The 26,302-nt window shown below is 48.5% G+C and overlaps 8 protein-coding genes across 8 annotated transcripts; 5 read left to right on the top strand and 3 right to left on the bottom strand.

The window, feature by feature from the left end:
• Positions 1-301: 301 nt before the first annotated feature.
• BDV37DRAFT_290292 (cation transport protein-domain-containing protein) lies at positions 302-2,849 on the top strand (the record flags this gene model as incomplete). Its single annotated transcript, XM_032088684.1, has 2 exons — positions 302-2,078; positions 2,142-2,849. The coding sequence occupies exons 1-2, from the start codon at positions 771-773 to the stop codon at positions 2,847-2,849; spliced, it is 2,016 nt and encodes a 671-aa protein (XP_031944866.1). The 5' UTR covers positions 302-770.
• A 1,562-nt stretch (positions 2,850-4,411) lies between these two features.
• BDV37DRAFT_279716 (S-(hydroxymethyl)glutathione dehydrogenase/class III alcohol dehydrogenase) lies at positions 4,412-5,983 on the bottom strand (the record flags this gene model as incomplete). The annotated part of the gene is made up of 6 exons (XM_032086388.1): positions 4,412-4,629; positions 4,690-5,330; positions 5,401-5,497; positions 5,622-5,736; positions 5,788-5,802; positions 5,963-5,983. The coding sequence occupies 6 exons, from the start codon at positions 5,981-5,983 to the stop codon at positions 4,412-4,414; spliced, it is 1,107 nt and encodes a 368-aa protein (XP_031944865.1).
• Positions 5,984-6,582: 599 nt separating this feature from the next.
• Positions 6,583-8,179, top strand: BDV37DRAFT_240462 (pyridine nucleotide-disulfide oxidoreductase-domain-containing protein). Its single transcript, XM_032081073.1, has 2 exons — positions 6,583-6,665; positions 6,736-8,179. The coding sequence occupies exon 2, from the start codon at positions 6,886-6,888 to the stop codon at positions 8,137-8,139; it is 1,254 nt and encodes a 417-aa protein (XP_031944864.1). The 5' UTR covers positions 6,583-6,665; positions 6,736-6,885; the 3' UTR covers positions 8,140-8,179.
• Positions 8,180-8,571: 392 nt separating this feature from the next.
• Positions 8,572-10,410, bottom strand: BDV37DRAFT_290290 (sugar porter family MFS transporter; the record flags this gene model as incomplete). The annotated part of the gene is made up of 3 exons (XM_032088683.1): positions 8,572-9,272; positions 9,320-9,580; positions 9,651-10,410. 3 exons carry the CDS (start codon positions 10,408-10,410, stop codon positions 8,572-8,574), a joined length of 1,722 nt encoding a protein of 573 aa, XP_031944863.1.
• Positions 10,411-12,882: 2,472 nt separating this feature from the next.
• On the top strand, positions 12,883-14,091 carry BDV37DRAFT_4506 (ankyrin repeat domain-containing protein). The gene has a single exon (XM_032090678.1). It carries the CDS (start codon positions 13,122-13,124, stop codon positions 13,845-13,847), a length of 726 nt encoding a protein of 241 aa, XP_031944862.1. The 5' UTR covers positions 12,883-13,121; the 3' UTR covers positions 13,848-14,091.
• Positions 14,092-16,740: 2,649 nt separating this feature from the next.
• Positions 16,741-18,696, top strand: BDV37DRAFT_279712 (FAD-dependent oxidoreductase; the record flags this gene model as incomplete). Its single annotated transcript, XM_032086387.1, has 1 exon — positions 16,741-18,696. The coding sequence occupies one exon, from the start codon at positions 16,741-16,743 to the stop codon at positions 18,694-18,696; it is 1,956 nt and encodes a 651-aa protein (XP_031944861.1).
• A 484-nt stretch (positions 18,697-19,180) lies between these two features.
• BDV37DRAFT_290283 (sugar porter family MFS transporter) lies at positions 19,181-21,566 on the bottom strand. The gene is made up of 8 exons (XM_032088682.1): positions 21,245-21,566; positions 21,126-21,177; positions 20,819-21,074; positions 20,512-20,760; positions 20,215-20,456; positions 19,754-20,141; positions 19,559-19,689; positions 19,181-19,504 (listed from the first exon to the last, which is right to left on the bottom strand). The coding sequence occupies exons 1-8, from the start codon at positions 21,308-21,310 to the stop codon at positions 19,302-19,304; spliced, it is 1,587 nt and encodes a 528-aa protein (XP_031944860.1). The 5' UTR covers positions 21,311-21,566; the 3' UTR covers positions 19,181-19,301.
• Positions 21,567-23,480: 1,914 nt separating this feature from the next.
• On the top strand, positions 23,481-26,071 carry BDV37DRAFT_4465 (fungal specific transcription factor domain-containing protein). The gene is made up of 5 exons (XM_032090669.1): positions 23,481-23,605; positions 23,674-24,171; positions 24,222-24,916; positions 24,979-25,805; positions 25,871-26,071. Exons 2-4 carry the CDS (start codon positions 23,827-23,829, stop codon positions 25,454-25,456), a joined length of 1,518 nt encoding a protein of 505 aa, XP_031944859.1. The 5' UTR covers positions 23,481-23,605; positions 23,674-23,826; the 3' UTR covers positions 25,457-25,805; positions 25,871-26,071.
• Positions 26,072-26,302: the final 231 nt, after the last annotated feature.

The following is a 26,302-nucleotide window of genomic DNA, read 5'->3' as shown; positions in this document are numbered from 1 at the left end:
CTTACACCACTATGTCCATGGATTCCAAAGTGCACAGGTATTCCATATGAGCCAGTCATATTATTACCCGTCAGGATGTATGAAGCGTTGTGGATCAATGCGTGAAAGGAGGATAGGGAGACCTTAGGGGTAGTCTGGTCACGTTAACAATCTTGCAAGTTTATATATAATTTCGTCACGTGCTGGGACCACCATATAGACAAGATTGCAGTATAGTTACGTTTCTATTTCCATCTGAATATTTTCTTAGATTTCCCTCATCGGATTTCCTCCCTCGCTTATGCTTATACGGAATAAGGTTGCTGATCCATGGGTCCGGGGAGAATTCGTTGATGTCAATGGCGGAGGAATGAGCGATTAAACGGAGCAATCATTGGGTCTGGCCCTAAGAATTCGCCTCCCTTCGTTCAGCTGTTGCCTCTGTCGCACAATTGCGTCAGGTTATTTTCGAGCAAAATGTTTGGTACGGAGTACTTCCAGCCTATAAAAGCCCCACAGCAGCTACAGTTACATACTTTTCTCTCGGGTTGATAGAAACAGGACGTAGTGCCGGCCAAACCCATTGGAGCCATGAGAATGAGGCATTTCTCAGGCTATCCGCAGCCACTCAACTTTGACCTCCTCACTTCACGATGATCCCACAGTATTTAATTTAATTTAGGCATGTCGCTCTCACCCATTGTCACGATTGTGAATTCTTCCCTCCCCTCATTTGCATCCGCGCCGCAGACCGTTTGGAGGGTGTATCGCAACTAGCCCCTCTTCCCTCCATGCCCCCCTACCATGAGCCACAAGCTGATTCCTCTCCCTTACGACTCCAACATCATTACTATTATATCATCATCTGGGCCCTGCTAGCCTCAATCATCCTTTATATTCCGGGGGGTCTGAGTTTTGTCGATGCCTTATTGCTCGCTTCTGGTGCCGCGACTCAAACCGGACTTAACCCCATAGACCTCAAAGATCTGCATATATCGCAACAAATAACGCTATGGCTGGTTCCCATGGTCACAAATCCTGTGTTCCTTCATTCGTTGCTGGTTTTGATCAGGATCTACTGGTTTCGGAAGCGCTTCAAGAGTGCCATCCGTGATGCCAAAGCAGTATGCCACAGCCAACGCCAGCGGATGAACCAGGCTCTTGACTTTGAGGCCCGACGACCGATAGGCTTGAACAGGACTATCACCGATACCACGGATACGACCACTACTGCGTTCGACTCTTCCGACAAGGATGATGAAGAGCAGCCCTTACTCGGAAGTACGGACGAGGAAATCTCCCCTGGAGCATCCCCCCCGACACACACCGAGCCTCAGTCCCCTGTTGGTTACCAAACTTTCAAACCAGCTGCCATAGGTCCCTCGAGCCCACGGATCACCTTTTACGAATCTGACCGGGATTATGAAGCCAGACAGAAGCGACGGTCTTCCTTTTCTCGCCGTCGCTCGTTTTCCGAGGCTGTCAATGAAGGTTTCCCACGAACGGACAGCCCCAGCATGCCTTTCTTGCCGTCGTTGATGTGGCAGCATTCGATTGCGAGTTATTCTGACTGGGATGAGGATCAGAAGGAGGAGCTGGGGGGGATTGAATACAGGGCGCTGAAAACGTTGATGGTTATCTTGATCTGCTACTTTCTGGCTTTTCACCTACTTGGGATTATACTGTTCATTCCGTGGATTATGACGGACTCAAAATATGGGACGATGGTCAAGGACATGGGCTTAAATCGGCCGTGGTGGGCGGTATTTACCGCTGGGTCTGCATTCCATGATCTAGGGTACACATTGAGCCCCGACTCAATGGCTTCATTCCGGAACGCTGCATTTCCCCTGTTAGTGATGACCTTTCTAGTGGTCATCGGGAACACCGGCTTTCCGTGCATGTTACGCTTCATCATCTGGTTATTATCTAAATTCACAAGATACGGATCTCCTTTAGACGATGAGTTGCGTTACCTTCTCGAGCATCCGCGACGATGCTTCACGATGCTCTTCCCCGGACCAGAGACCTGGAGATTATCAGGTGTCCTCCTCCTAATCAACGCTCTGGACCTGTTCATTTTTTACACACTCCAAGAGGTGAGTTCCCACTGGACATTATATCCACTGTTATATCGACTAAGCAATCCTGCCACCCTACAGAACCCACAAAGCAATCCCTTCTCCCCGGGCCTCCGTTTCGTAGACGGGCTATTCCAAATTGCCTCCACCCGAACCGCCGGCTTCTCAATCACCTCTCTAGGCACCCTGCACCCAGCAGTGCAAGTCTCCTTCGTAGTAATGATGTACATCTCAGCATTCCCGATTGCAATCGCCATCCGAAAAACCAACGTCTACGAAGAGAAAAGCCTCGGCATCTACGACGACGAAGACAAGCCCAACCCACACGGCCTGGCCGCGCATATTCAGCGGCAACTCGGGTTCGACCTGTGGTACGTGATGTTGGGCTTCTTCCTCATCTCCGTCACCGAGGGCAAGCGCATCCAACAAACCCACGGCCGTGATTTCGCGTTCTCGCTTTTCCCACTTCTGTTCGAGATCGTCTCCGCGTACGGAACCGTGGGACTGTCGTTGGGATATCCAAAGACGGAGACGAGTCTGAGTGCGCAGTTCAACCCGGTGTCGAAGCTGATCATCATTGCTATGCAGGTGCGTGGCAGACACCGTGGTTTACCGCACGCCTTGGATCATGCTATTCTCCTGCCGTGTGATGTGCACCAGGATCAGCAGGGCGAGTGGTGGTGGAAGCGCTGGTTGAAGAGGAAGAGCTCCAATATTAGCAGCTTCTTTTCGCATGGCGATGCTGGTGAGGATGTTGAGCAGCTTTCGGTATCAAACCATCATTATTAATTAGAAAATAAGGGCTTCTGAGATTGACGCTCAAAGTAATCACTATTCTGGCCATTTGAGGCCGCCGTTTTCTTTTCCCTGTAATCCCGGACTTCTGGTCGCCGATTGAATAGCCCTTTATGTGGGTTAGGTATGCCATTATCTTGATTCATCTCGATGGCGACTGTAGATTTTCTCGATGATAATTAATCTGGTATGTCGGCTAAAGGTGCTCATAGCAAGACCACCGGGCTATACTCTGTGTATAACCTTCTCCAAACTTAACCCGTACCTCGAATGCAGCATAGATAAGAGGTATACGACCTAAAAAGCAAGAGGAATATTAAGAGGCTTCGCAAGGTACTCTACACAGGATCTTATAATGAATCTCAGGTAGTACATCCTGTATCGTCTTCAGTAGGATAGAACCATTGACCGACGAATACTGCGAAGCCTTGTTCGCCCACCTCTACAATACTGCACGCTTGCTCTTTATATGATCTTGAATATGTTTTGATCCGAGGCATGTGTCCTCTGACAGATGAAGGACTACAGAAACGCGCGTCTCCGTCCCCTAACTTCAAGCACATTTGCCCCTGTTTGATCATCCTGAGGCGGTCGAAGAAGAACGGCATGTGAAAGATCACGTCCAAAGAATTGTGATTGGTAGGCTTTTGTTTTTTTTTTTTTTTTTTTTTTTTTTTTTTTTTTTTTTTTTTTTTTTCCGGAGGCTATTAACACTGCTAATGAGCCCGGGTAGGTCAAGATATCCCGTTTTCACGGTATCCGATTATTTCTTTTTCTTATTTAGCGCAAGAAGAACAGACGATTTATCTCATTTGCCGTCCAACGACGAAAGTTCGAATGTCTGACATGGTTTTCAACCCAAGCATCTCCACCCGGTTCTTTCAGAGCTTCCCGACTTGTTCTAGGAGTCATCGCTAGAGAGTCGTAAAGCTCGTAACCATACAGAGTGCGCTCATATGGTCACAGGAGAGGTGTGTTGAGGACTTCGGGCTTGCACCAGGGAATATCCACACTCGCTTTCGCCGATAGTGTTCAACGACAGCGACATCTTTTAGAGTATTGGGTTTGCCATTTGAAGCTATTCATCAAAGTTACAAAACTGTCCTAACCTGGCTCGAGCTTCCTCGCAAAGAATGGGATCAGTCCAGTATTGGTGCTCCTCACCCTGAGCCACAGAATAAGTGGGCGTGCCATGTGGAAAAGCCAAGATGAATGATCAAGGGTGGAATCTGGAGACACAAGCAGCAAATCTCGCAGAGCTGCTCTGGGTATCGGGGGTTTGGAGATACGAAGAGAACCGCGAAAATGGAAGAAGACCGAGAGAGGGGGAGAGGGCACGTTATAAGCACCCGACCAGGGAGGTCGAGGAGGGACGCCTGGATGGGACTGCAAAGAGGAGCCATCTTCAGCGCCAAGCTCGCAGGTCCTCATGTTCATCATGTTACTAAATTGACAACACCGTACTCCCGTCATTGAGGAAAGTTATATTTCTTATATTTACTCCTGAAGCCAAATTTTGCGCACTGTACGCATGGATATACCCTATCGCGCCAACTTTACACTTTCATATCCAACACACACCGAATACAGTCACCACTCTTCATATGCTGGAAAGCAGTATTGATGGTCCCCAGTGACTCCCGATGAGTGATGTAATCATCCACCTTGAGGTAGCCGGCGACGTAGTCATCGACAAGACCAGGGAGCTGAGATCGACCCTTGATACCACCGAATGCGCAACCCCTCCACACCCGGCCGGTCACTAGTTGGAATGCTAGATAACTAGTCAGCAATGTGATCATATATAGACAGTCAGCACATTGAGTAAACTTACGCCGAGTGGAAATTTCCTGGCCAGCCGCAGCAACACCGATAATAATACTCTCACCCCAGCCCTTGTGGCAGGATTCAAGAGCAGCACGCATCACACCCACATTTCCAGTACAGTCGAAGGTATAATCACATCCTCCATCAGTGAGCTCGATCAGTTCCTCCTGAATAGTCTTCCCGTTCTTGAGCTTGGTGGGGTTTATAAAATGCGTCGCGCCAAATTTGCGCGCCCACTGCTCCTTATCATCATTGACATCAACCACAATAATCTTACCCGCTTTGTTCTTCACCGCGTCCTCAATCACCGACAAACCAATACACCCAGCGCCAAACACGGCGATATTAGATCCCTGCTCTACATTGGCGGTGACGGTGGCAGCACCATAGCCAGTAGTAATGCCACAGCCCAACAGACAGGCACGATCTGTCGGTGCTTTCGTCGTAACAGCCACGACCGAGATATCGGCCACAACGGTATACTGAGAGAAGGTCGACGTTCCCATGTAGTGCAGGATATCTTTGCCGCGTGCTCTGAAGCGAGACGTTCCGTCGGGCATCACTCCTTTACCCTGCGTGTTACGGATCTTTTGGCACGGGTTGGTCTTCCCGGATTTGCAGAACTTGCACTCGCCGCATTCTGGGGTACTGGTTATTCATAAGCGAGGGTTCGTAACGTAAGTGAGATCAGAGAAATCACTAACTAGAGCGCGATCACTTGATCGCCGGACTTGACGTGGTTACGCCCTCACCAACGGACTCTACGATACCGGAGCCCTCGTGGCCCAGGATAACAGGGAAGGCTCCCTCGGGGTCTTACCAGACAGAGTGTAGGCATCTGTATTGTGGCCACGGCCATGTTAGCCGATATGAGTCAAATAGGAATGTGAAACAAGAATACAGATTTGGGTCATATGTATCCAACGTGGTAGGACGCACCCGTGTGACAAACACCCGTGTGGATAATCTTAATCCGAACTTCATGGGCCTTCGGAGGGGCAACTTCAACATCCTCAATAGAGAATGGTTCGCCGGCAGCCCAAGCGATAGCAGCCTGATATTATCAGCCACAATGATCTAGAAGATATGCTGCAAACGTCTTTACCTTGCAAGTTATGGTCTATCATATCAAGTTAGCACAATATTCGCGGGGCGCATATCATAATATAACATTGATTTTGATTGAGAAGGAGGTCAAGAGTGCTACTCATCGTCCAGTGCAGAAGGCTGAAAGCTTGAAGGCTGTATTGGGAATCAAGACTTGGGAGCGGAGAACTCACTTTACCAACGGTACTCGACATAATGAAGACTTTTTGCCTTTGAAATGATTGTTTCTTTTTTAGGGCAATTGATTTGAAGGTGGAAGTAAATGAGTGAAGAAGTTCTAGGTTCGAAATGGTCGAACTTATATAGACTTGGTCCCTGGTGTCCACGTTTGTGACGCAAGTATCATGACAAACAAAATGACGTCTACCAAGTGAAAAGGGAGCATTGGAGTCGTCGATGATAGAGGGTTTAAAGGATTTAATCGGAGTTATCGTGGTGGAGAATGTGGGGAGCGGCAGACACAGAGATTCAGCTTGTCATTTTAAAGTTAAACATGGCGCTGGACCCGTTGTCATGGAGGCTAGAATTTCCATAACCCTAACAGTCCTGAGTCGGGGACCCAAATAGGCATGGGTAAGATGGCTGAGAGAGAATGAATCCACATCATCTTCCCCTGATATAGGGCACAACTTGAAGATCATCGATGCACGCTAGTGCGGGCGGAGGATTGCCGATTTGGGTTCGAGTATTGAGCCAATCAGAAGCACGCTCGGCCGACAGCTGCCAAGCATTCATGACAGCTTAAGTTTAACTTCACGATTCTAGGTTTCGCAGGTACATCCATACCAGCACACAACTCGCGCGTCCATCCCTTACCTGAACCTACCAGCTTGAGAGAGACCTCTAGGCCAGTACCATGTTTACGTGGCAAAATCTGTCAGACCACCTCGCCTCGGTTCCCTCGTGTGTTCCCGACGATGACTCTAATCTGCTAGTTCGGGACAAGGAGTCATGATGTCAGGAATATTCTGCATAGATCGACAAGGTATTTCTAATGCATACCCGGTGTGAACTATAAAGGTCGTTCAGGGGAAGGTGACTTTCATTCTGCAATCTCTTTCTGCACCACTCCCCAACATCAGACCACAAATCAACAATGTCTAGCAAGGAAAAGGTAGTCATCATTGGCGGTGGATGGGGTGGTTATCGACTTGGATACGGCATCGACCACGGAAAATACGATATCACCCTCATTGCGCCGGACAACACGTCTGCAGTGACTCCCCTCCTCGCCAGTGCGGCCTGTGGGCTGTTTGACCCCCGTCTGGCCCATGAGCCCATCCGGCGGAAGGACTTTCATGCCAAATACATCAAGGCCTTCGTGGTCGACATTGACTTCAGCCGGCAGGTGCTCATCTGTCAACCCGCATTTGAAGAGCTGAAAGAGGATCGTTTCGAAGTATCTTATGACCGTGTGATCCTCACGCCAGGCTGTCGAAGCAACACCTTCGGTATCCCTGGGGTGGCGGAGAACGCCATCTTTGTCAAGACTGTGGCCAATGCAAATACTGTGCGGACTCGTCTGAATGACATCCTGGAGATGGCTTCATTGCCGGGGACCTCGGAGGCGCGCCAGAGGCAGCTGCTCCATATCGTGATTGTTGGCGGCGGTCCCACTGGCATCGAGGTGGCCGCTGAATTAACCGATCTTTTCGAAGGCGATTTGGGAGTCTTATTCCCACACCTCAAGGGCCTGACGTCCGTTTCGGTGATCGATGTCGCACCCCAGATTCTGGCCCCATTTGACCAAAAGTTATCAGAATACGCTTGCAGCGCATTGAAAACCAACAAGGTCAAGGTCAAGCTGAACTGCCACATTGTCAACGTGACAAAGGACACCATTGAGACCAGGGAATCTGGGATCACTGGCTACGGGATGCTCATTTGGGCCACCGGAAACAGATCAATCCCGCTGGTCGACCAACTGCAACTCCGCAAGACCGAACATGGCCTTGTCCGAATCCTGACAGATGATCATCTTAACGTCTTCTCACCAGATGGCAACGTGATACCGAATGTGTTTGCAATGGGCGATGCGGCAGATATTGAGGGTGGAACACTACCGACAACGGCCGAAGTTGCAATCCAAAAAGCGGATTATCTCATTCGGCTTTTCAACTCTGGTCTCAAGGATACTCGACCATTTAAATATCAGCAGCGGTCACTGGTAACATACACGGGTGCCTGGGACGGTGTGGTGCAAGGGCAGCGCGAGTACACTGGCTACGGTGCATGGCTTAGTTGGAGATCTGGCAACTTCTTCTGGACGCGGTCATGGAGGCGAAGGGTCCTGATGTGCTATGCTTGGTTTATGGATTGGCTGGATGGGAGAGAGATTATTCGCAATTAGTTGTGGTGCGCAAAAGAATGCAGAGTTATATTGTGTAATACATATCGGTCACTTGTTTTGGTGGGATCCTTGGACTTTTGTCTATTTCACATCGATTCGTAGAGCCTTTTATGCGTATTTTGTACTTTAATAAAATACTTCCTTGGTAGTCTGTTTATACTGTTGGTTGAGGCGTAAGGAACATAAGTCATTGTAGTACAAGATTCATGTTCGTTATGAAACTCGACCACTGCTTTAATAGATTTACCATGAAACCATCACGGGGAGACTATGAATGCTTTGTATCCTCGATCTGAGCTTTCCCATGAGAAGGCCTTTCACGGGTGCGTCATGAATGGTCTCCTGACAGTATATAGTCAGTGTTATGCAGCTTGGAATTGCTGACCACGGTATCAATCCTGACCTGTATGTCCAACTGCGCGGTCCGCCTGCCTAGTCTACGCGTTCGCAATGTTCTACACTGTCGTGTTTGGTTTCTTCCAGCACCATCTTTCCGTCTTCCGAAGTTTCGAATCCTAGCCTCGCCCTAATACTCGCAATCCGCTGTAGGTCCGCTTCACCCTCATTGCCACCAAACAATGTATCCATTTCCTCAATTGGAACACCATTCGTCTCGGGAACACAGAAGTAAGTCCATACTCCGAGCGTGATAGAAAACACCAAGAAGAAGTAGAACGTGCCGAAGGTGATAGATTGGAGCATCCTCGGTGTGATCAGCGCCACGATGAAATTTGAGAGATAGTTGGCGGCAATCGCCACTCCAACAGCTTTACCGCGCGTCGCCGGGGGGAACATTTCCGATGGCATCACCCAGTTCACACAGGCAATGCTGAACGCAAATGTTCCGATATAGACCCAGACAAAAACACAAGCGGCCCAGCCGGCAGCTGGGTGCTCGGAAAACCGGTCTTGGTAAACCGCATACAAGGTCGCCACGATCAGCTCGGCGATCGACATCCCGATAGATCCCAGGATCAGGGTTTTCCGCCGGCCCCACTGGTCCAAGTACATAACTGCTGGGATGGTGCAGATGAAGAATACAATGCCTACGACTCCAGTCGCGAGCAGATTCACCGAGTTACCTCTCAAGCCGATGGCCTCGAAGAATTGTGGGGCATAATATATAACCGCGTCTGATAGTGTTAGTGGATAGGCCGCTGTAGGGCTAAAAGGAACTTACTTATGCCCGTGAATTGTTGGAGAATCTGGAGTAGACATGCTATTGTTGTACGCCTCCGTAGGTGAGGTACCGTGAAGAGCTCCTTATATTGATTCCAGGCAATATGGAACCGTGAGCAGTTGTCGCCATACTTTGCCAGCCTACTCTCCTCATCGAACACCCGCGCAGCCTTTATCTCGAGAAATTCAAGCGTGAGTCTGTAGTCAGTAGCAGGAAGCCGTCTTAGGCGGACTAAGACCTGCTTTGCTTCCTCTTCTCGGCCTACCAGAACGTCAGTTAGATGAGCCAGTATCTATTCGTCAATTCCACATACCTTTATTCATCAACCAACGGGGGCTGTAGGGAAGGAAGAAGGTACCGATCGCAAGGATAGCTGAAGGTAAGCATTGCAAGGCGAAAGGGATTCTCCAAGCAGCCTGGCTTTGTCCCGCACCGGTACCACCGATGTATTGTGTTCCATAATTGATCCAAAAGCTGCTCATAATACCTAGCGTGATCGAGAGCTGTTGCAAGGCCACCAATGCGCCTCTGATATTTGGGGGCGCAATCTCGGAAAGATAGAGAGGGACAACCATCGCCAACATCCCAACTGCGCAGCCAAATACGAAGCGACCAACGAACAACATCGCCACGTTTTCTGCTGCACATTGGATGACGGAGCCGATCAGGAAGACGATGTTGGCACATAAGATCGACCATCGGCGTGACAGGCTATCGCTGATGGGACCATTTGCAAAAGCCCCACACATTGCACCTAAGGTCATGATTGAAACGAGCCATCCTTGTAGGGTTGCGTTCTCGGTCAGGGTTGGAAAATGCTCTGCCTGGGTCGGGACACAGGTGTTAACACAGGATTGGAGACGTTTTATATGATATGATATCAAATGCACAAGACAATGACTCACAAAGCTGCTCATGACAAGCACACCAGATATCACGCCTTGGTCATACCCAAACAGAAACCCACCTATTGAGGCGAAGCATGCTAGCCCGAATATGCGAGGTTCTTTGATTATCCCTTTGTACCCGGTGGGACCGTATGCAATTGCCTGACCACCGGCGACAGTGGGACTGCCATGACCAGTCCCCATCGCTAGTTATGTATGAATCAGTATGATGTGTGGCGAGAACGACGGCCTTGCTCCGTCCTTCCACTCGGAAAGGAATACAGTCCGTGATGAGGATAGGCAGGAGAACAATGATAGAAAATGGGCCAGCTATAACAACAGTTAAACAGGAGGCATGGGAGGAATTGCCCTGGCTCTTATAATTTCTTTATTACATATATTATGGACCAGAAGATATTACTGAAGGCTAGATCAATGACTAAATACCCCAGATTTCTCCCCGGACTCTTACCCCGGACCACCTACCCCACATTATCTGAAGTGTTATCGTTCACTGCGCACAACATACCAGAGTGGCAATATATTGCATTAGACTATCTTAGAAGCTACTGATTCCTATTACACCCCACCTTTCGTATTCTAATTGTGTCGGTGGAATCACCGAGGAAGACCCACAGGCCCCGCTGCGGTACCTAGTCCCGAGCCTAATCGCATACGTTGAAGACATGCTACGTCGGTAAAAACGCCGAAAAATGGACAGATAGAGTTTTCTTGCTCTGGGCCTTCTCCAATTTCACTCCCCAACATGCCCTGCAGCTAGTCTTAACGGCCTTAGGCGCATGTGCCCCGTGGCGTCAACCACGTAGTCTCATCTCACAACAATGGCCCTGTGTGAATACAAGTGCTTCGGAGACCGGATCGCACGGCCAAGGCAATTGTGACGGGCGAAACACCGCTCCTGTGATAAGTGCAAACTCTGTAACCTTTGTTGGGGCAAACTGCTGTGCTTGCAGTGTCAACGCGGAGGAGACTCATGTCAAGACAACTAACCACATAGGAGGCTTGTGAAAGCGATGTGGAGACGTATTCTTTACTGAAAGTTTGACACAAGTACTTTCGCAACAGCGACATCGAGAGCGCCATTCAATCTAGTATCAAAGCTACTCATTATTGCTATGTGCATGTGTGGGAGAAATTCGGATTTACTCGATGCGGTGGATCATGCTAATCTGCTGTGGTGCAATATGAGAATGAAAAGAGCGGCAGAAATAGTAGTCAAAGAGGAAGAGCGTAGATATTAGCATTTATTATTAAGGTCAACACTGCTATTTCTCTCAATGACATGGCCAACATTCTCCAGATCAATAACTTCGCTCGACTTGCTGCTTGACATTTCCTTTGATAGAGCGCCGACATTCACTTCTGCTACCGCTACTACAACCCTATATACATGGACAAGATGCTATGGACAAGGCTTTTTGCAAGAGAAGCTCTCTGGATCTGCTTTCGGCCAAGTATGTGCATTCAATGCAATGCGCCGCCGGGGAATACTCTGATCCTCACTTTAATCGGGCCTATCCTGAGTCCAGCCATCGCCCCCCGCGTAGGTTAATCTTATTTATACGTTGGAGTACATGCTCAACCCGTACAGCCCTTTCGCAATGCTCGAGAATATCGAGGTTAGCGCTACTTCTGCCAAGACAAAATTTCTTCTATTAGGGGAGACGTTGAGATGATTTTATGTAAAAGGGGTTCTCTATTGTATCCCACCTTCCAAAGCAATGTCACAATCATACAAACTTTGTTTCTATAACGGACTACTGACCAAGCACTCAGTGCTGCTCCATACTACAAAAGTCGAAGTCTTTGACCCAGAGATTTCTTTGATCCACAAGCTGGAGAATACGCGCACGCTGATCAAAAGTCAGTTTTTAGGCCTGTTTGAGCGGGAATGCGTAGTATTATTAGTACGCGCAGGTTGAAGGGGAATCGTGGATTTCCTTGTGGAAAGCGAGAGCCGTGAGTACAGATTCTTGATCTTTTTCGCACCGCGGCCGATAGAATGGAGCTCACAAAGGCGTGCACGTACCTGAGGATCTCGCTCCTTTGCGCGGTGAGCGATATTAGCGAGTTGTTTAGAGCTGAATAGCTTTAAAAGCATGACCGTCCACAATCTGAATCTCAGTAGTTAGATCAGGCGGTCAAGACGACTGGGTATATGGGGTCACATACGTAGCCTACTTCGGCAGGGTCCATGGATGAAGAACCCTTGCGAGGAGCGGTGGGTCTAAGAAGCTTACTCCACACAAGTACGGGTCACGGGTCAAGCTGGCCTTTACTGCGTCTGGTATAGTGTGTACATGGGTCATGTGATCATCTGTTTAGCTGAAGCGCATCAAACTCTTTTCTTTTATGGAATACTTGCACTCCAGACATTGAATACCGCATTTGTTTTTCAATCAGGGAAATGGCCAAATATACTTAGAACTGTTGAGAAGTAGCTCGATAACTAGGCTATCTTTGCCTTTACAATGTCTCTCCTCAACCTTCCCAATGAGGTACTACTTCTCATCATTGAAAGCCTACCAAACGCAGAGGATGTTCTTTCTATATTAAGGGCAAGTTCGCGTATTTACGCCATTCAACAAATGGGTCCACTATACAAACATGATATTGAAGTCTCCGGAGGCTCATCGCTGTTATGGTACTCGCGACATGGATATAAATCAGCTATAGAGGCACTGCTTAAAAGGGGCGCTGATGTAGAGTGCAGAGACGGAGATAAGGATGGTCAAACACCCCTGATATGTGCCGCTTCATCCGGACATTTGGATGTGGTTAGATTATTGATTGAACGGGGTGCCGATATTCACAGTGAAGGTTGTTACGGCTATACACCCGTGATATATGCCGCCAAAAATGGGCACGAGGATGTGGTTGGGCTGCTGCTTGCAATGGGTGCTTACGTTCAGCGTGGTGATTATGGTGGTGGCACACCACTAATCCATGCTGCAATAAACGGACATGAGGGTGTCGTCGGACTGTTACTTGAAAACGGTGCTGGTCTCGAGGATAGCGATGACGCTGGTCTCACACCCATGATATACGCTGCTAAAAATGGACAAGCGGGTGTGGTTAAGCTGCTACTTGAGAAAGGGGCTGATCTTATGCGTGGAGATGATCAAGGTCGCAGACCACTGGCATATGCTGCCGCCGGAGGGCATGAGTGTGTAGTCAGACTGTTGCTTGAAAAGGGCGCTGATCCTGGGCATGGAGATGGCACTGACCCCAGACATGATTCCATACCCCTTCTGTGTGCTATCACACAGGAGAATGAACATGTGGTCAGGCTACTACTTGATAGTGGCGCTGGTCTAGAGTGCAGAGACGAGGAGGGCTTCACACCACTGATCTGGGCTACTTTACAAGAACATGTTGGTATAGTCCAGCTACTACTTAAAAGTGGTGTTAATCTAAATTGTCAAGATGATGAGGGCAATACAGCACTGATATACGCTGCCAGTTATGGGTATGAGGATCTGGTTATGTTGCTGCTTGACAAGGGTGCTGATATGAAGTGCAAAAACTCGTTTGGCATGACAGCACTCGAGTGTGCTGCCCAGGGTGAACATCAGAATGTGGTCAGTCTGATGCTTGAATATGGCGCTGAGGATGGGTAGTACCCATAGCCAGACTTTTCCATCGGAATGTCGTCATCTTTCATCCCATATTTCCATTTCCGAGTTTCGAACACCGCAAACTCAGTGTACCTCATATCTCTCTGGGACCAGAACAGCTTCCGGCCGAATATGAAAATCAAAGACATCCGTCATTAGTCCCATGGTCATACAAGCATTAGGAACATCCACAAGACGTGCAACATGTTGAACTAGTGCGGAGCTGAGCAGCAGATAAATCTGTGCTACAGCCAAACCGCCTGAGATACCCAATGACTTAAAGACACGTTTATCGATATCCCACTGGTGCAGGGATGCAAGGTGCTTCCCATGCTCGTCGACTAGCTTCAGCTCGAAAAGTTGGAGACTCCGTTCAAGTTTGTCCTTGCCAACTTCGAGAACAATGAATTGACGGTAATGATGCCGGCCACTTTGACGGCACTACTCAATGAGACATCTCCATCGCCTTAATACAAACAAGGATCTCCAACTACAAATCCACCCTATATTCACATTTATGCCAAGGCGGGGTCTTGGATGAGTAGAAAAAACTATCTATATAAAGCTCTACAGCCAGGTTCCAGCTAAGAATATACTGACTAACTTGGGGGGAAGCCTCATTAACGCAGGCCCATGTGAGGCAACGGTCTTCGCAGGCGAGCCTAATTGGCTTTACTTCAATCGCAAGTGGGTATGCGACGATCATGGATGGTGTGCTGTTCTGCAGGCTGTGCGGGGCAGGAACGACAGCCTTCCAGGAGACTCCGACATGGATATGCCCAACATTCAACCCCAGAGCACCTCGCTCGAAACCAACCATCGTGGAGTAATCAATGTTTGAAAACAGCTGCTGTCCACTCTGCCCAAGCTCCACTGGCCACGTAATAGGATGTCACAAGATGCCACTTTGCATGATCTGCACGTCTGCAAATAATATTTGGAATAGGCCGACCAGCTCACTTGTTGTGTTGCGCTATGATCGGCACACCCCTTGGGCAGATCTGAGCCAGCCACAAGAACGATCAGCGTGTCCTCGATACCCAATCAGAAAGGCAATAACGCTGTGAGATGGGTTTATTAGTACCACGTTTAAGCGTCACTGCGACCGTTGGAGCCTCGCTCGGGTCTTGGCAGTAGGAAAATTTATCCAAAGGACTGTCTATGACCGTGGTTGCAAAGTACCAGCGAAATCACGATCCACAATGCCCGCAAGCGGGATCAGCAAGGCCATTGCATATGATATGACATTGCATATGATATGATGTGCAGGTTTCAAACCTTGCAAATCAAACTGAGATTCAGCTACCAATTCAGCGCCAAACTCACGGATAGTTACCCCAAAGTGCAGCGACTATGCAGCATAGTGGCTAGTCTACTGCATCACAATGCCTCACATAGAGGGCTTCCGGCTCGCGAAGTACTCCCTCGCAGGTGCTAGCGCCAGTATCCAGACTCTATCAACCTACAGGATCTTACCAAAGTAGGGGTCATGCAGTGCTTGCTTCACAGTAGAGGTTACATAATTCGAATTCCTTGTCATGGGGGATTTACATACGCAAGTACGACATGTTACATCACCTGACATCCTTCTTAGAGGCCTGAGTCACAGAAGGATTTCTGTTATGCGTCCTCATTCCATGTGCTGCAATACCTGCCGTGGGCAGTGTGCACGCGGTCTACTGGAACGAGAAAATACATCGCCGAGTATGAACAAAAAGAGAGGGATTCCGGTTATACTGAAGCTGGAAAGAGGTCGGTCCCCCACAGCCAGCATATGCATGCAGACGAACTGAGTACGCGGTGAAATTCAGCAGACGGCTGGCTGAGACATCGTATATGCGATGTACACAGTGAGAGAACAAGAGCTACGAGTCTGGTGCATTGACACTACACCCATTCTGCGCTCTAGCACTTGATGAGAATGGCTGTACTTGCTTATTGGAGGAAAAAAAAAAGGAAGGAAATTGGAGAGAAGCACGACTTTCGCAGCATACTATGACTGACGTGTATATGCATACATGCGCGGTCGGGAATCGGGATGGACCGTGAACCTAAAATTGTGGGTGCTCGAAGAAAGTGTGAAAAACACTGTATCCCTAACAAATAATATTACTATTCTCACTGTTGGTGCCGAAATAGGCAATCAATGTTTTAGGGTCTTGAGTCTGGTTTGAGACTCTTGCCAAACTTGAATCGTTCCTAGTGAAGAAGTTCATAACCCCTCTTGCGAATTGGAGCATGGCTATAGTCAACCATATCTGGAATGGATCGGAGAAGGCCAATTGTATAGACCTCAGATCGACACACTCTAGGCTGCTTTCCTCACAATCTCGCTTAGGCAAGAGAGTGGATTCGACCTCTCCTCCTCTCATATACTTGGTCCACGATGGCTGTAGCTTCCTGTATCATGCATCTGGAATGCTGACTTGTAGGAATGTCCGGGCACTTGGAGAAGCGTATGGTGTAATTCCACTACACAGGCAGGGCTTTTACTGAACTGAAATGTGCACTGGACGCCTGGTTCCCAGACAGGAAGCGAGATGATCATCAGATATTCGCCCCAGAGCTACGTGGACAAGGCTCATCGCACATGATGTGCTGCTTCTTATGGCACACGAGGATTCTTGGCCAAAGGAAAACTGTCATTGGAGAGTCTGCAGGTGTGCGAGGCCGGGAATATATCCCTCGTAGCAAAGCAAGTCATGCTATGCCACCGAGGCACTATCACTGAGCATGCCATTGCATGGTGCCAGTAGATCTCAGCCTATAAATACTGCGAAGCTACCTCGTCCGATCTAGTATCCCATCCACATCGATTTGAAGTATTGAATATCCCAAGGCAATCAGCTTCCAGCTCTACCACTGAATTCGTTTACTCTTCCCCAAACTCAGCACTATGGTATCAGCACCCGAAGTGACAGTATTCAAAGGTGAATACACTCCAGGTGCTAAGGACTTTAAAGTCTCAACTGGCGATTCTCCGCGGGAGGCACCCAAAGCCGACAGCTCGCATGTGCTCATTATCGGCGGTGGTGTCAGCGGATTGCTGGTCGCATGGATGCTTCTCGACCAGGGCACTCGAGTAACAATTCTTGCCAAAGAGTGGGCACGCACTTGGGACTTCAGCGAGTCACGTATCACTTCTCAGATTGCGGGGGCTTTATGGGAGATGCCCCCGGGGGGTTGTGGCTTGACTGAAATCGAATCTCCAGGCGCGGGCTGGGCCACTGTGCAACATTATCGAGACTGGGCCATGCAAAGCTATGCATTCTATACGGCCTATGCAGACATTTCCGACGAACACGAGAAAGGCGGTCACTCCTTGGGCCTCTCCGTCGCCAAGCTTCATCAATTCTTCTATGAAGACGTCATCTCCAGCTGCACCGACAGATCATTGCCACAATATGAACACAACGACAAGTATAAGGCCATCAAGACTTACGTCATCAGCGGCGATGCCTCCAGGAATTATGCCGCGAAAAGGATGATTCGCAATCATGCTGTATACCATAACAAAGAGGAAATCACAAATGCCTTCAAGCAACCATCTATCAATCTGAGCTACGGTGGAAAGGAGTTCAAAAGCGGCTACACCCATGACGCCCCGATTATCAATACTGACAAGGCATTGGGCTATCTCATGGCGCTTGTCCAACGAAAGGGGGCAACACTGGAGACCCGAGTGGTGAAAGATCTTAAGGAAACTGGTCGGCAGTTGCTAGCAGACTACAAGGCCGATGTCATTGTCAATGCCACAGGTCTCGGTGCCAAAGAGCTAGTCAACGACCAGGATGTGTACCCTGTTCGTGGCGCAATCCGTCGCGTTGAGAATACGCGCTACAGCAAGTTCCGTCATCTGAATGACGCCTATCTGGTTCCTGCACAAATGGGGCCGGGGAATGTACCCACCAAGACGGTGTTCATTGTGCCTCGAAACGACGACATCCTCTACGTGGGCTCCATCATCCAACCACATAGCGATACGATGAACCTGACTGCTGAATCGCCCGAAGTCCGGCAGATGTGGGACAGGGCAGGAGAGTTCATGCCCAGCCTGAGTCACGCAGGCTTTGTGAACCACTTCCCTTTTGCCCAAGGGTTGCGTCCATTCACCAAAAAGAATGTCAAGGTCAGGGCTGATGAGGACTGTGGATTTCCTCTCGTTCATAACTATGGACACGGAGGATCTGGCTGGACACTTGGCGTTGGAACTGCTCAGTGCGCAGTTTACATTATCCAGAAACTTATCTCCGACAAAAGGGATCTCTTAAAAGTGGTCAAGTCCGCAGATACGTGGGCGGATCCAACTAGGCAGAACAGGATTGTCAATGCAATAGAGGGAACCCTGGGAGAAACTGAGAAGCAGGAGCTCCTGACAGCGATTCAGGGTTCGCCAAGTGCTAAGTCCTACTTGGCCAACAGGCTTATCAATGATAAAACTGTTTTCGTACAATTAGTGGAGTCAAGTTGTGAGCAGCCTGAGAAGGACGACTTTCTCGACGATATCAAAGGATCCCTGGATGAAAACGCCAAACAAGCACTTTCGGGAAAGATTCAGACTTCACCACTTTTAACACTCTACCTGAAAGACAAGCTTTTCGCTGATAAACCTGGTCTTTTAGAAGTGGTTATGCGGTCAAACTTGGATCCAACGGTGCAGCAGAAGTTTCGGAATGCAATCAAGGGGACACCGGAACAAGCTGACAAGGACGAGCTTTTGGTCAAGATAGACGCTTCAACTGAGGAGAATATCGACAAGGATCGGCTTAAAATGGTTGTCAACAAGTGGTATGCAGAATTGAACAAGGCGTCGGCTAAGGTTGTCAACGATGCTATATACCTTCGAACTTGACCTGGCATTCAGGTCCTTTGAGTGACGCGGGGTTCTTGTTACTGTGCCCTCCTGTTGCTAAGTGTCCATCGCGATTCAGCCGCGTTGCTTCCTCCTTTCACTCGGTAAGAGATACTATGACTATGACTAGATAGCGTGTCTTGGGAATGTCAACTTCTTTGACTCTCTCTAAAAATCATATTGGTTTTGTATTTTTGATTTTACGATAATTATATCGACGTCACTGGTCCTACGTGGTACCTGAATATTAACCCTATGTAACGGCGGCTTGGTATATAGATCAGTCCAGGGCATTCTGACCTTTTCGCCTTGTGGAATACAGTTCCCTGGCTCTATTTCTCGCACCTACATATTGAGTAATTAGGGAAGCGATCATGTTTTGGACGTGTCGGGACTTACTCCGTCGCGCGGTGTGGGTCAGTCAGGGCTTACTGGCCTCGGAGATATCTCCGAGACGACCATGCATGTGCACCGACGAAAGAATAAAAGAAGAAGGCTTGAATTCAGTCGTCTATATAGCTCCTTGTGGATAGTAGAGGTGTCCAGTCATGAATGCATCACATTCTCAAAGGATGAAACTTTTACCCTCTTGTGGGTATCGTAAGTCATCCTACATGCTCTGCACTAGCGAACTCGTCACTCTTAGAGGACAGAGAATCAGTTCGTTTCGCCCTCCTCTGGACTTCACTATCCTCGTGTTGGATGAACCTAAGCGGACGCTTTGTCGAGGTGGCATCCGAATCACCGGCCACCATCAATGGCGGGTTGGACCGATAGTAGGCATCCACATCTTCCAACGTTCGGTTTGCTGCAGTCTGATCAGCAAGTCGTCCACGCATCAAACAGCTATGTGTCAACAAACCTGTCTCCGGATAAAGGAAGTAGATAATCGGTAGAAAGACCGCGTTAAGCACAGTCCACACGATCCAGAATCGCCACCCAATGTTTTGGATCCCAATGGGTGTGATCTCAACGATGGCAAAATTGGTGATCCTTTTAAATCATCACGTTAGTTCAAGACACACACTAGTAACTAATCCCGTTTGACATCTCCTACCAATTCGTTGCCGTTGCAACCGCCGCCCCTTTAGTCCTCATCGGCAAGGAGTTGATTTCGGTTGGATACAGCCATGGCACGCCGAGCATTCCCATTCCGAATGCAATATGGTAGAGGAAAAAGAAGGCAACTGAGGCAGTGGCGTATCCCTTATCGATCTCGGCAAACCTAAGCAAGATAGTGATTATTAGGAAGCAAACAAACTGGCCAAACCCAGAAAGCATCATCAGACCTCGGCGGCCCAGTCTCTCGACCACTGTAACTGCCAGGCAAGAAAAGATGAAGTATGACGTCGCATTGCAGGCAGTCAGCAGTCGTGCCATGGTATTCGAGAGTCCCACCGAGTTCATCAACACTGTGGGCAAATAATAACTCATGATGTTTATTCCTTTAGACACGCCATGGTTTATTAGCTGGGAGTTGTGTACGAATGGTGCTCATTGCCTGGAATACAAACATACCTTGAAGCTGCTGAATGGCCTGTGTGCCGGCGCCTAGGAGCAACCGGCGAAGGGTTTTGGTGCCGTCAGACTGCCGACGAAGCAAGAGGTCGCGCCACCGAACGGCGTTATCGCGCTCGTACTGGATGCTAAATCTAATTTCGTTGTGCTGGGTCGTGATATAGGGGTCGTCGATGGACATTCCTTCTATACAGGCAAGCACTTCTGCCGCTTCGTCATGACGATCGTGTGCTATAAGCCATCTGGATGGATCTTAGAATAACTTGACAGTCTCCAAGCAGGGAATCACCAGCATACCTTGGAGACTCGGGAAGCCACGGGACAGTGAGGAATAACATGATCACAAGGACGAGCTGCAGAGCGATAGGCAAACGCCACGCGATGGGTCCCTCGTGGAAGGATAGCCCGTAATTGATCCAGTTGACAATACAGTAGCCACCAACATTCAACCCCAGTTCAAAGATAACGAGCTTTCCTCTCCATTTGGCCTGTGCTGTTTCAGTTTGCCAGATGGGTGCTGTGGCTGTGTTCATACCATTGCCGACACTGTACACCTGGTTAGTCTTCCGTTGAGAAGCTTGGCCCGAAAGACAAATCAACTCACCCTAGTACAACCCTGCCGACGAACATCTGGGCCAAGCTGTATGATGATGCCTGTAGAATGGTCCCTATTGCTATAATTGCAGTCCCCCAGAGGAGACATTTTTTACGGCCCTGGCGGTCGCCGATCGCAAAGGCGAGAATGGCACCGAAAAAGCAACCAATATCATAGATGGCAGTCACTGTTGAAAGTGTTGTAGTCTTTGTAGGGCCGACCAAGTCATGGAGCTCTAGGAAGTCTTGCGTCACTACTACGCCGCCTGCGAAAAGGTGGTTAGCTTTCCTGTATTCACAAGGAGGGAGTGACATACTGAAGACACCCTGATCGTATCCGAACAGCGTCATATCCACACCGCAAGCGACCTATGGTTTCACCCTTGTTATATTCTGCTCCTAACTGAGATGGAGTATCGTAAACATCACAACTCACGGTGAGCCAAAAGGTCAGCCATCCCCCGGTCAGGCCAAAGTAGGGTTTCTCCAAGGACAGCAGCATCTTCTGAACTATGAGCCCAAGTACTTGGTGTTGTTGAAAATATTAGTACATACAGGCATTGATTTCGGGCCCATGCCTACGGGCCGAGCTTTATATAAGCCTGCTGAACAGCAGGCTGCCCCGGATTGCAGGAGGAAAACCGGGGAACAATGTTCGTGTGGCCGAAGGCAACCCAACAATCACCTTGCATAGCTTCCCCGCCCATCCGGGGTCCATTTGTGATGCCATTGTGGGGTATACTACCTGCGCTATTTTCCAACCTGGCTCGGCGGCTTAGGGTTTCTATCCAGGGAAAGTCCAGGCTGTCCAGCTTTACTCATGTCTGGGGAAATGGGGCACCAATCACGGACATAGAACCGAAAAACTGGGCGACGGCAATCCGCCGAGAGTGCCAGATGATAGCATACCATCACGCTAGGTACCTGTAGAGTGGTTCCATTTCATTGGTGCCTACTCTAGACGCGATCATGGAAAAGGGTGTATGTATTTGGTCACGCTGCCGGTCTTCAATGAGGTCTTCTAGAGCATCAGTTAGTGATTGCGTACACTCTGAGTTTTTGATGCTTCCGTCAATGTTCCTTGACCTGGGTGGACCAAGGCTTATACGGTGTGCTTGTGTATACACTATCCGTGAAAATAGCCCAGATATTCATCGTCTGGGCAACAATAGGGTGGGCGTCAAGTGGTGCCACCAGTTGTACTTCGGGTCTATCTGCGAATGGTTAATGGCTTGCCATCAAACATTCCTTAGTGAAGGGCGCCGATGAACAGTGGCATACCATGCGTAGATCACAATTCCGAGCTGATATTACTGTCGGACCTTCCTCCGAGCTGTTAAATAGCTTCGAATATTTGCACCCTTGGCTCTCGGTCAGCTCATTTGCGCCATGGCTTATACACATGTAACATGTTCAACCGGAAACCCTAATTATGGTTAATTCTCCTCCATGTTACGCAGCGCCACTTTTCCACCCAATGAAGGTGGAGGAGATATCATACACCAAACAATATAAGGGGTTCACTAATAGAGAGAAGGGATGCATAAGTCTGAATGATTCTTTTCTTCTTTATTGTTCTTCTGTATGGCCCTATTCGAGCCCCACGCTCGACTGTTCGACCTCGACAATTCTCACCACAAGGGGCAGCCTCAATCCTCACTCCCATGCATAATATTATGGGCAATCCCAGATATGAATAACCCATAGCTAGAGATCTAAATCTATCCACACATGGTTGCAGCTCCGCCCTCCCAAGCCCACATTCTTCTCAACCGTCCCCGTTTTCAGTGGTCACACTTGACTTTTCTACCCCATGTAGTGTGTATCCTCTCATCACCACTTCAGTTCTTATTCTACTATGTAGCTCGGAGAACCTGTTACTGAAAATCTCCAGAGAAAGGTGGGGGGAGTGAAGAAAGATGCTTCCTTTTAAGAAAAATGCAGCAAACCATTCAGAAAATATATGTTTCTGTGTAGGATCGGTAAGATTCCACGCATTTGACATTAATTGTAGGAAACGACATCAGTAAGGCAATGAATAAAGGCTAACAAGGTATGAAGATTCCAACATCAGGAGAAATATGTATATAATATACATGGATCGAATACCTCGTACTGACATCATTACGCCCAATATAGCCTGCCTAAGCGCTGCCTGGAAAAAAAGTGGGGCGGTCAGATGATCTGGCGTCGATTTGTATCCGAATATCATCGCGATCCGTTCTTCCAGCCAAGAACACAAGTGTGAGGGACCAGCCCACAATGGAGAACTCAAACCCCAATAGAGAAACTAAGTCACGATGGGCGTGCATCCCATGCCGTACGCGCAAGGTAGTCCAACCTGCCTTCGGGGTTTCGACCATATCGCTCTAACCTTGATTGCTCTAGGTTAGATGCGACGGGAATCGCCCGTCTTGCGCACGATGTAATGAAAGAGGGGATAGCTGCGAGTACAGTGCCATAAGGCAGCGTCCCCCAAAGAATAAAATGTACTACTCAGCATTGTATCGTGCCTACACACTGAGTTACCCTGTGCTCATCTTGTGACACAGGTCTTACCGTGCTCTGACTCAGCGATTGGAGAATATGGAGCGTTTGATTTCGGAATCCATGAATCTCCCAACTACCCAAATGAGACGCGAATATCTACATGATATGACAGGCCCAGTCGATCAACAGACTACGGGGCTTTCGCCGGCTCCAAGTCAAAGTCCGCCGACAATTAACCTCTGCTCGCAGGAGGATACGTCAATCTCTCTTGACAAGAAGGATAGGAATGGCGAGAGATTGTGTATAGGTAACTAACGCGACGCAGGAAAAGTCCAAGATTCACAGACCACAACTAACTTAGACACCATCCAACAGGATCATGCGCTATACTTTCTCCCGATGGTATCCGCTGGATAGATGCACTGGTAGGCGATGACAGCTTTAGTTCCCTCCTGTCCGGCCTGAAGATTCCAAGGAAAGTACCTTTGGGAAATTTGGAAGGGCGGGCCAACCATCCTTTACCCCCTAATGATACAATCATCGCATGCGTCAAAGGTAATGGCCTCTATGCATGTATACGGTTGCTCAAAAATCTCATACCCATCAGACTTTTCCGCCACCTATAATAGCTCCATCCATTTACTCGAAGACGATTACCTGGCCGAAATACTTCAAAGGTATCTCAACGACCAATTCTTCTCAGATGCCACATCATATGCAGCATTGAATATTGTGTTAGCTCATTCGCTAAGCAAATTTGATAATATGCGACCCGATGAAGCCGAAAAGTGCTTTGAAAATTCTTTCAGTATGCTTCCTGCGATGATGTTGCAGAGCGCCAATAAATTTAGCATCGCGACAATGCTTTTCATGGTCCTGATCCTGATTCTTACAACGAGAGCTTCTTCACTAATTGTCCTTAGGTTATGTACCTTATATACACATCAAGAAGCCATACTTCTGCCGCCATCCTCGGAGCCGCCATCCAGTCAATTCTCATGGCTGGCTACCACCATGCTGTACCCACTCAAAGTAGCTCTGCAGCTCTGCACGAAAGGACCCTGCTTTATCATGCCTTTATAATAGAGCAAGACTTGGCCATGTACCATTCAACACCACCCTCACTTAAAAGCGTCCTGCTCCCCTCTCTGCCAGAGGAGGACCCAGAAGATGGGCGTAACACGCTTACACTTGATGATGGCTCCACGTTAAACTGGCTCCGTGAACAGGTTATCCTGGGCGAGATCCAAGACAAAGTTTACGACAGGCTTCGCTCCCCGCAGGCCTCTACACAGTCTCCCGAACAGTTATATGCCGGAGTGATGGAGCTCGACGAAGAGTTACAAAGGTGGAGGCAGAAAATCCCAGACATGGCTCGCCCACAAACTCCTTTAACTGGCTTAGACGGCTCGCGTCTAATGTCTCTAACAGCACTCCATTTCTCCTACTTTCAACTTCTAATATCTATCCACTCCGTTGTGCTTAGTAAAGTTGTCCCTCTTTGGAACCAATACGAACAGAGCGACTTGGTCATCTCTAGTGTGGCATTGTGCGTTAGTGCTGCGCGGGCGTCGATCTCCTTACTGAACTATCATGACCATGGCCACCCGTTCACCATGTAAGTGGCCACATTCCTGCACAAAACAGCAACCATGAGAGCAATACTGACAGCTTTGCTAGCTACCTGGTATATCACATTGCATGGACTGTCGATATCCTACTTATCAACATCTTGGAAAACAAAACTAGCCCCCAGGCCCGTGAAGATTTACATCTTCTGGGCACGGTGATCAGGTTTTTTGAAAAGCATGATCCAAACTGTGAAACTGCCGTGCCTTACCACGTCAGTCGGCTATACTACCAAGTTGCTCTTCGGGCTATTAACAATGCAGCTGCTTCACAAAGCACCGGTCTAGAAAACCCAGCTGGAGCCTTGGCTACAACCAATAACAATGATGGCCGCTCAACCTTTCCGTATCTTAATAATAATGACGCATTGGATACAGGTACAGTAACACCGGCATCGGGTTCGAATGGGTCCCCGAACCCCGTGTTGTACTCGTGGGGTATGCAGCTCAGCTTCCTGCCTGAGCTTTGGCAGGATCCTCACCTGGCCATGTTGGACGACCATTTAGCCGAGCATTCACCCAACGTTTAGGCTAGATATACGACTGGCGTTTGATAAGTCCAAGGGAGTGATTAATCATTAGGGAAACGTGAACATGGCGACATAACTAGAAGGACAAGCCATAGATGCTATACCAGGATCTAATAAAGGTCGAACAGTCGAATCCTTCGATCAATTCGGCTCTGTAGTAATATTATACTAACACTATTATATTTCACTTTGACATAGATTCGCTTCCGATGAATATGATACTTCTTTTTACCGGCCAAATGTCATACTCTGATACGCACGCAAACAGAACCTCACCTGGGAAACCAAAAGGTCACGGTCATTTAATTACATGGCGTAAAACCTGACCAGGGCTTTTTCATCACCTAATGTATGGATTGTCATCGTCTGCATCTCTAGTGAATTGATTTGCTGAAGCGCTAGTTTGTACTCCAGCTGAGTCCGATGGGACCTAAATACAGGGAAGCCCACCAGCAACTGTACAACTGATGCTCACACCGTCCTGGAATCTGCCATGGCCAAGTAGGAAGGCAATACCGTTGTCCGGTCCACTATATTTGGGAATAACCCCATATCGCTGATTTAACTAGTGGTACATGTGCGTGGTATATCAAGCAGGTATGACTCCGGAATTGAGTAAGAAGGATCGAATGGCGGCTATCCTGATTGATAAATACTTTTCCGTACTATTGAATCTTAGAGATAGAGTATGTCATGTATGAATGTGTGGCTGTGGGGATAAGACAAGTGACTGATAGCAACCCGGAAAACCCAATAGATCCACTCTAACCATACCCTTTTCTCTCCCCTCAGGGGTTAAGACACTACTCCAGGCTGCGTCTCTTTAGGTCCTTACTAGGCTCGGGC

This window comes from Aspergillus pseudonomiae (genome assembly GCF_009193645.1).
Source record: "Aspergillus pseudonomiae strain CBS 119388 unplaced genomic scaffold BDV37scaffold_10, whole genome shotgun sequence".
Taxonomy (NCBI): domain Eukaryota; kingdom Fungi; phylum Ascomycota; class Eurotiomycetes; order Eurotiales; family Aspergillaceae; genus Aspergillus; species Aspergillus pseudonomiae.
This window is presented reverse-complemented; position numbering and strand designations above follow the sequence as displayed.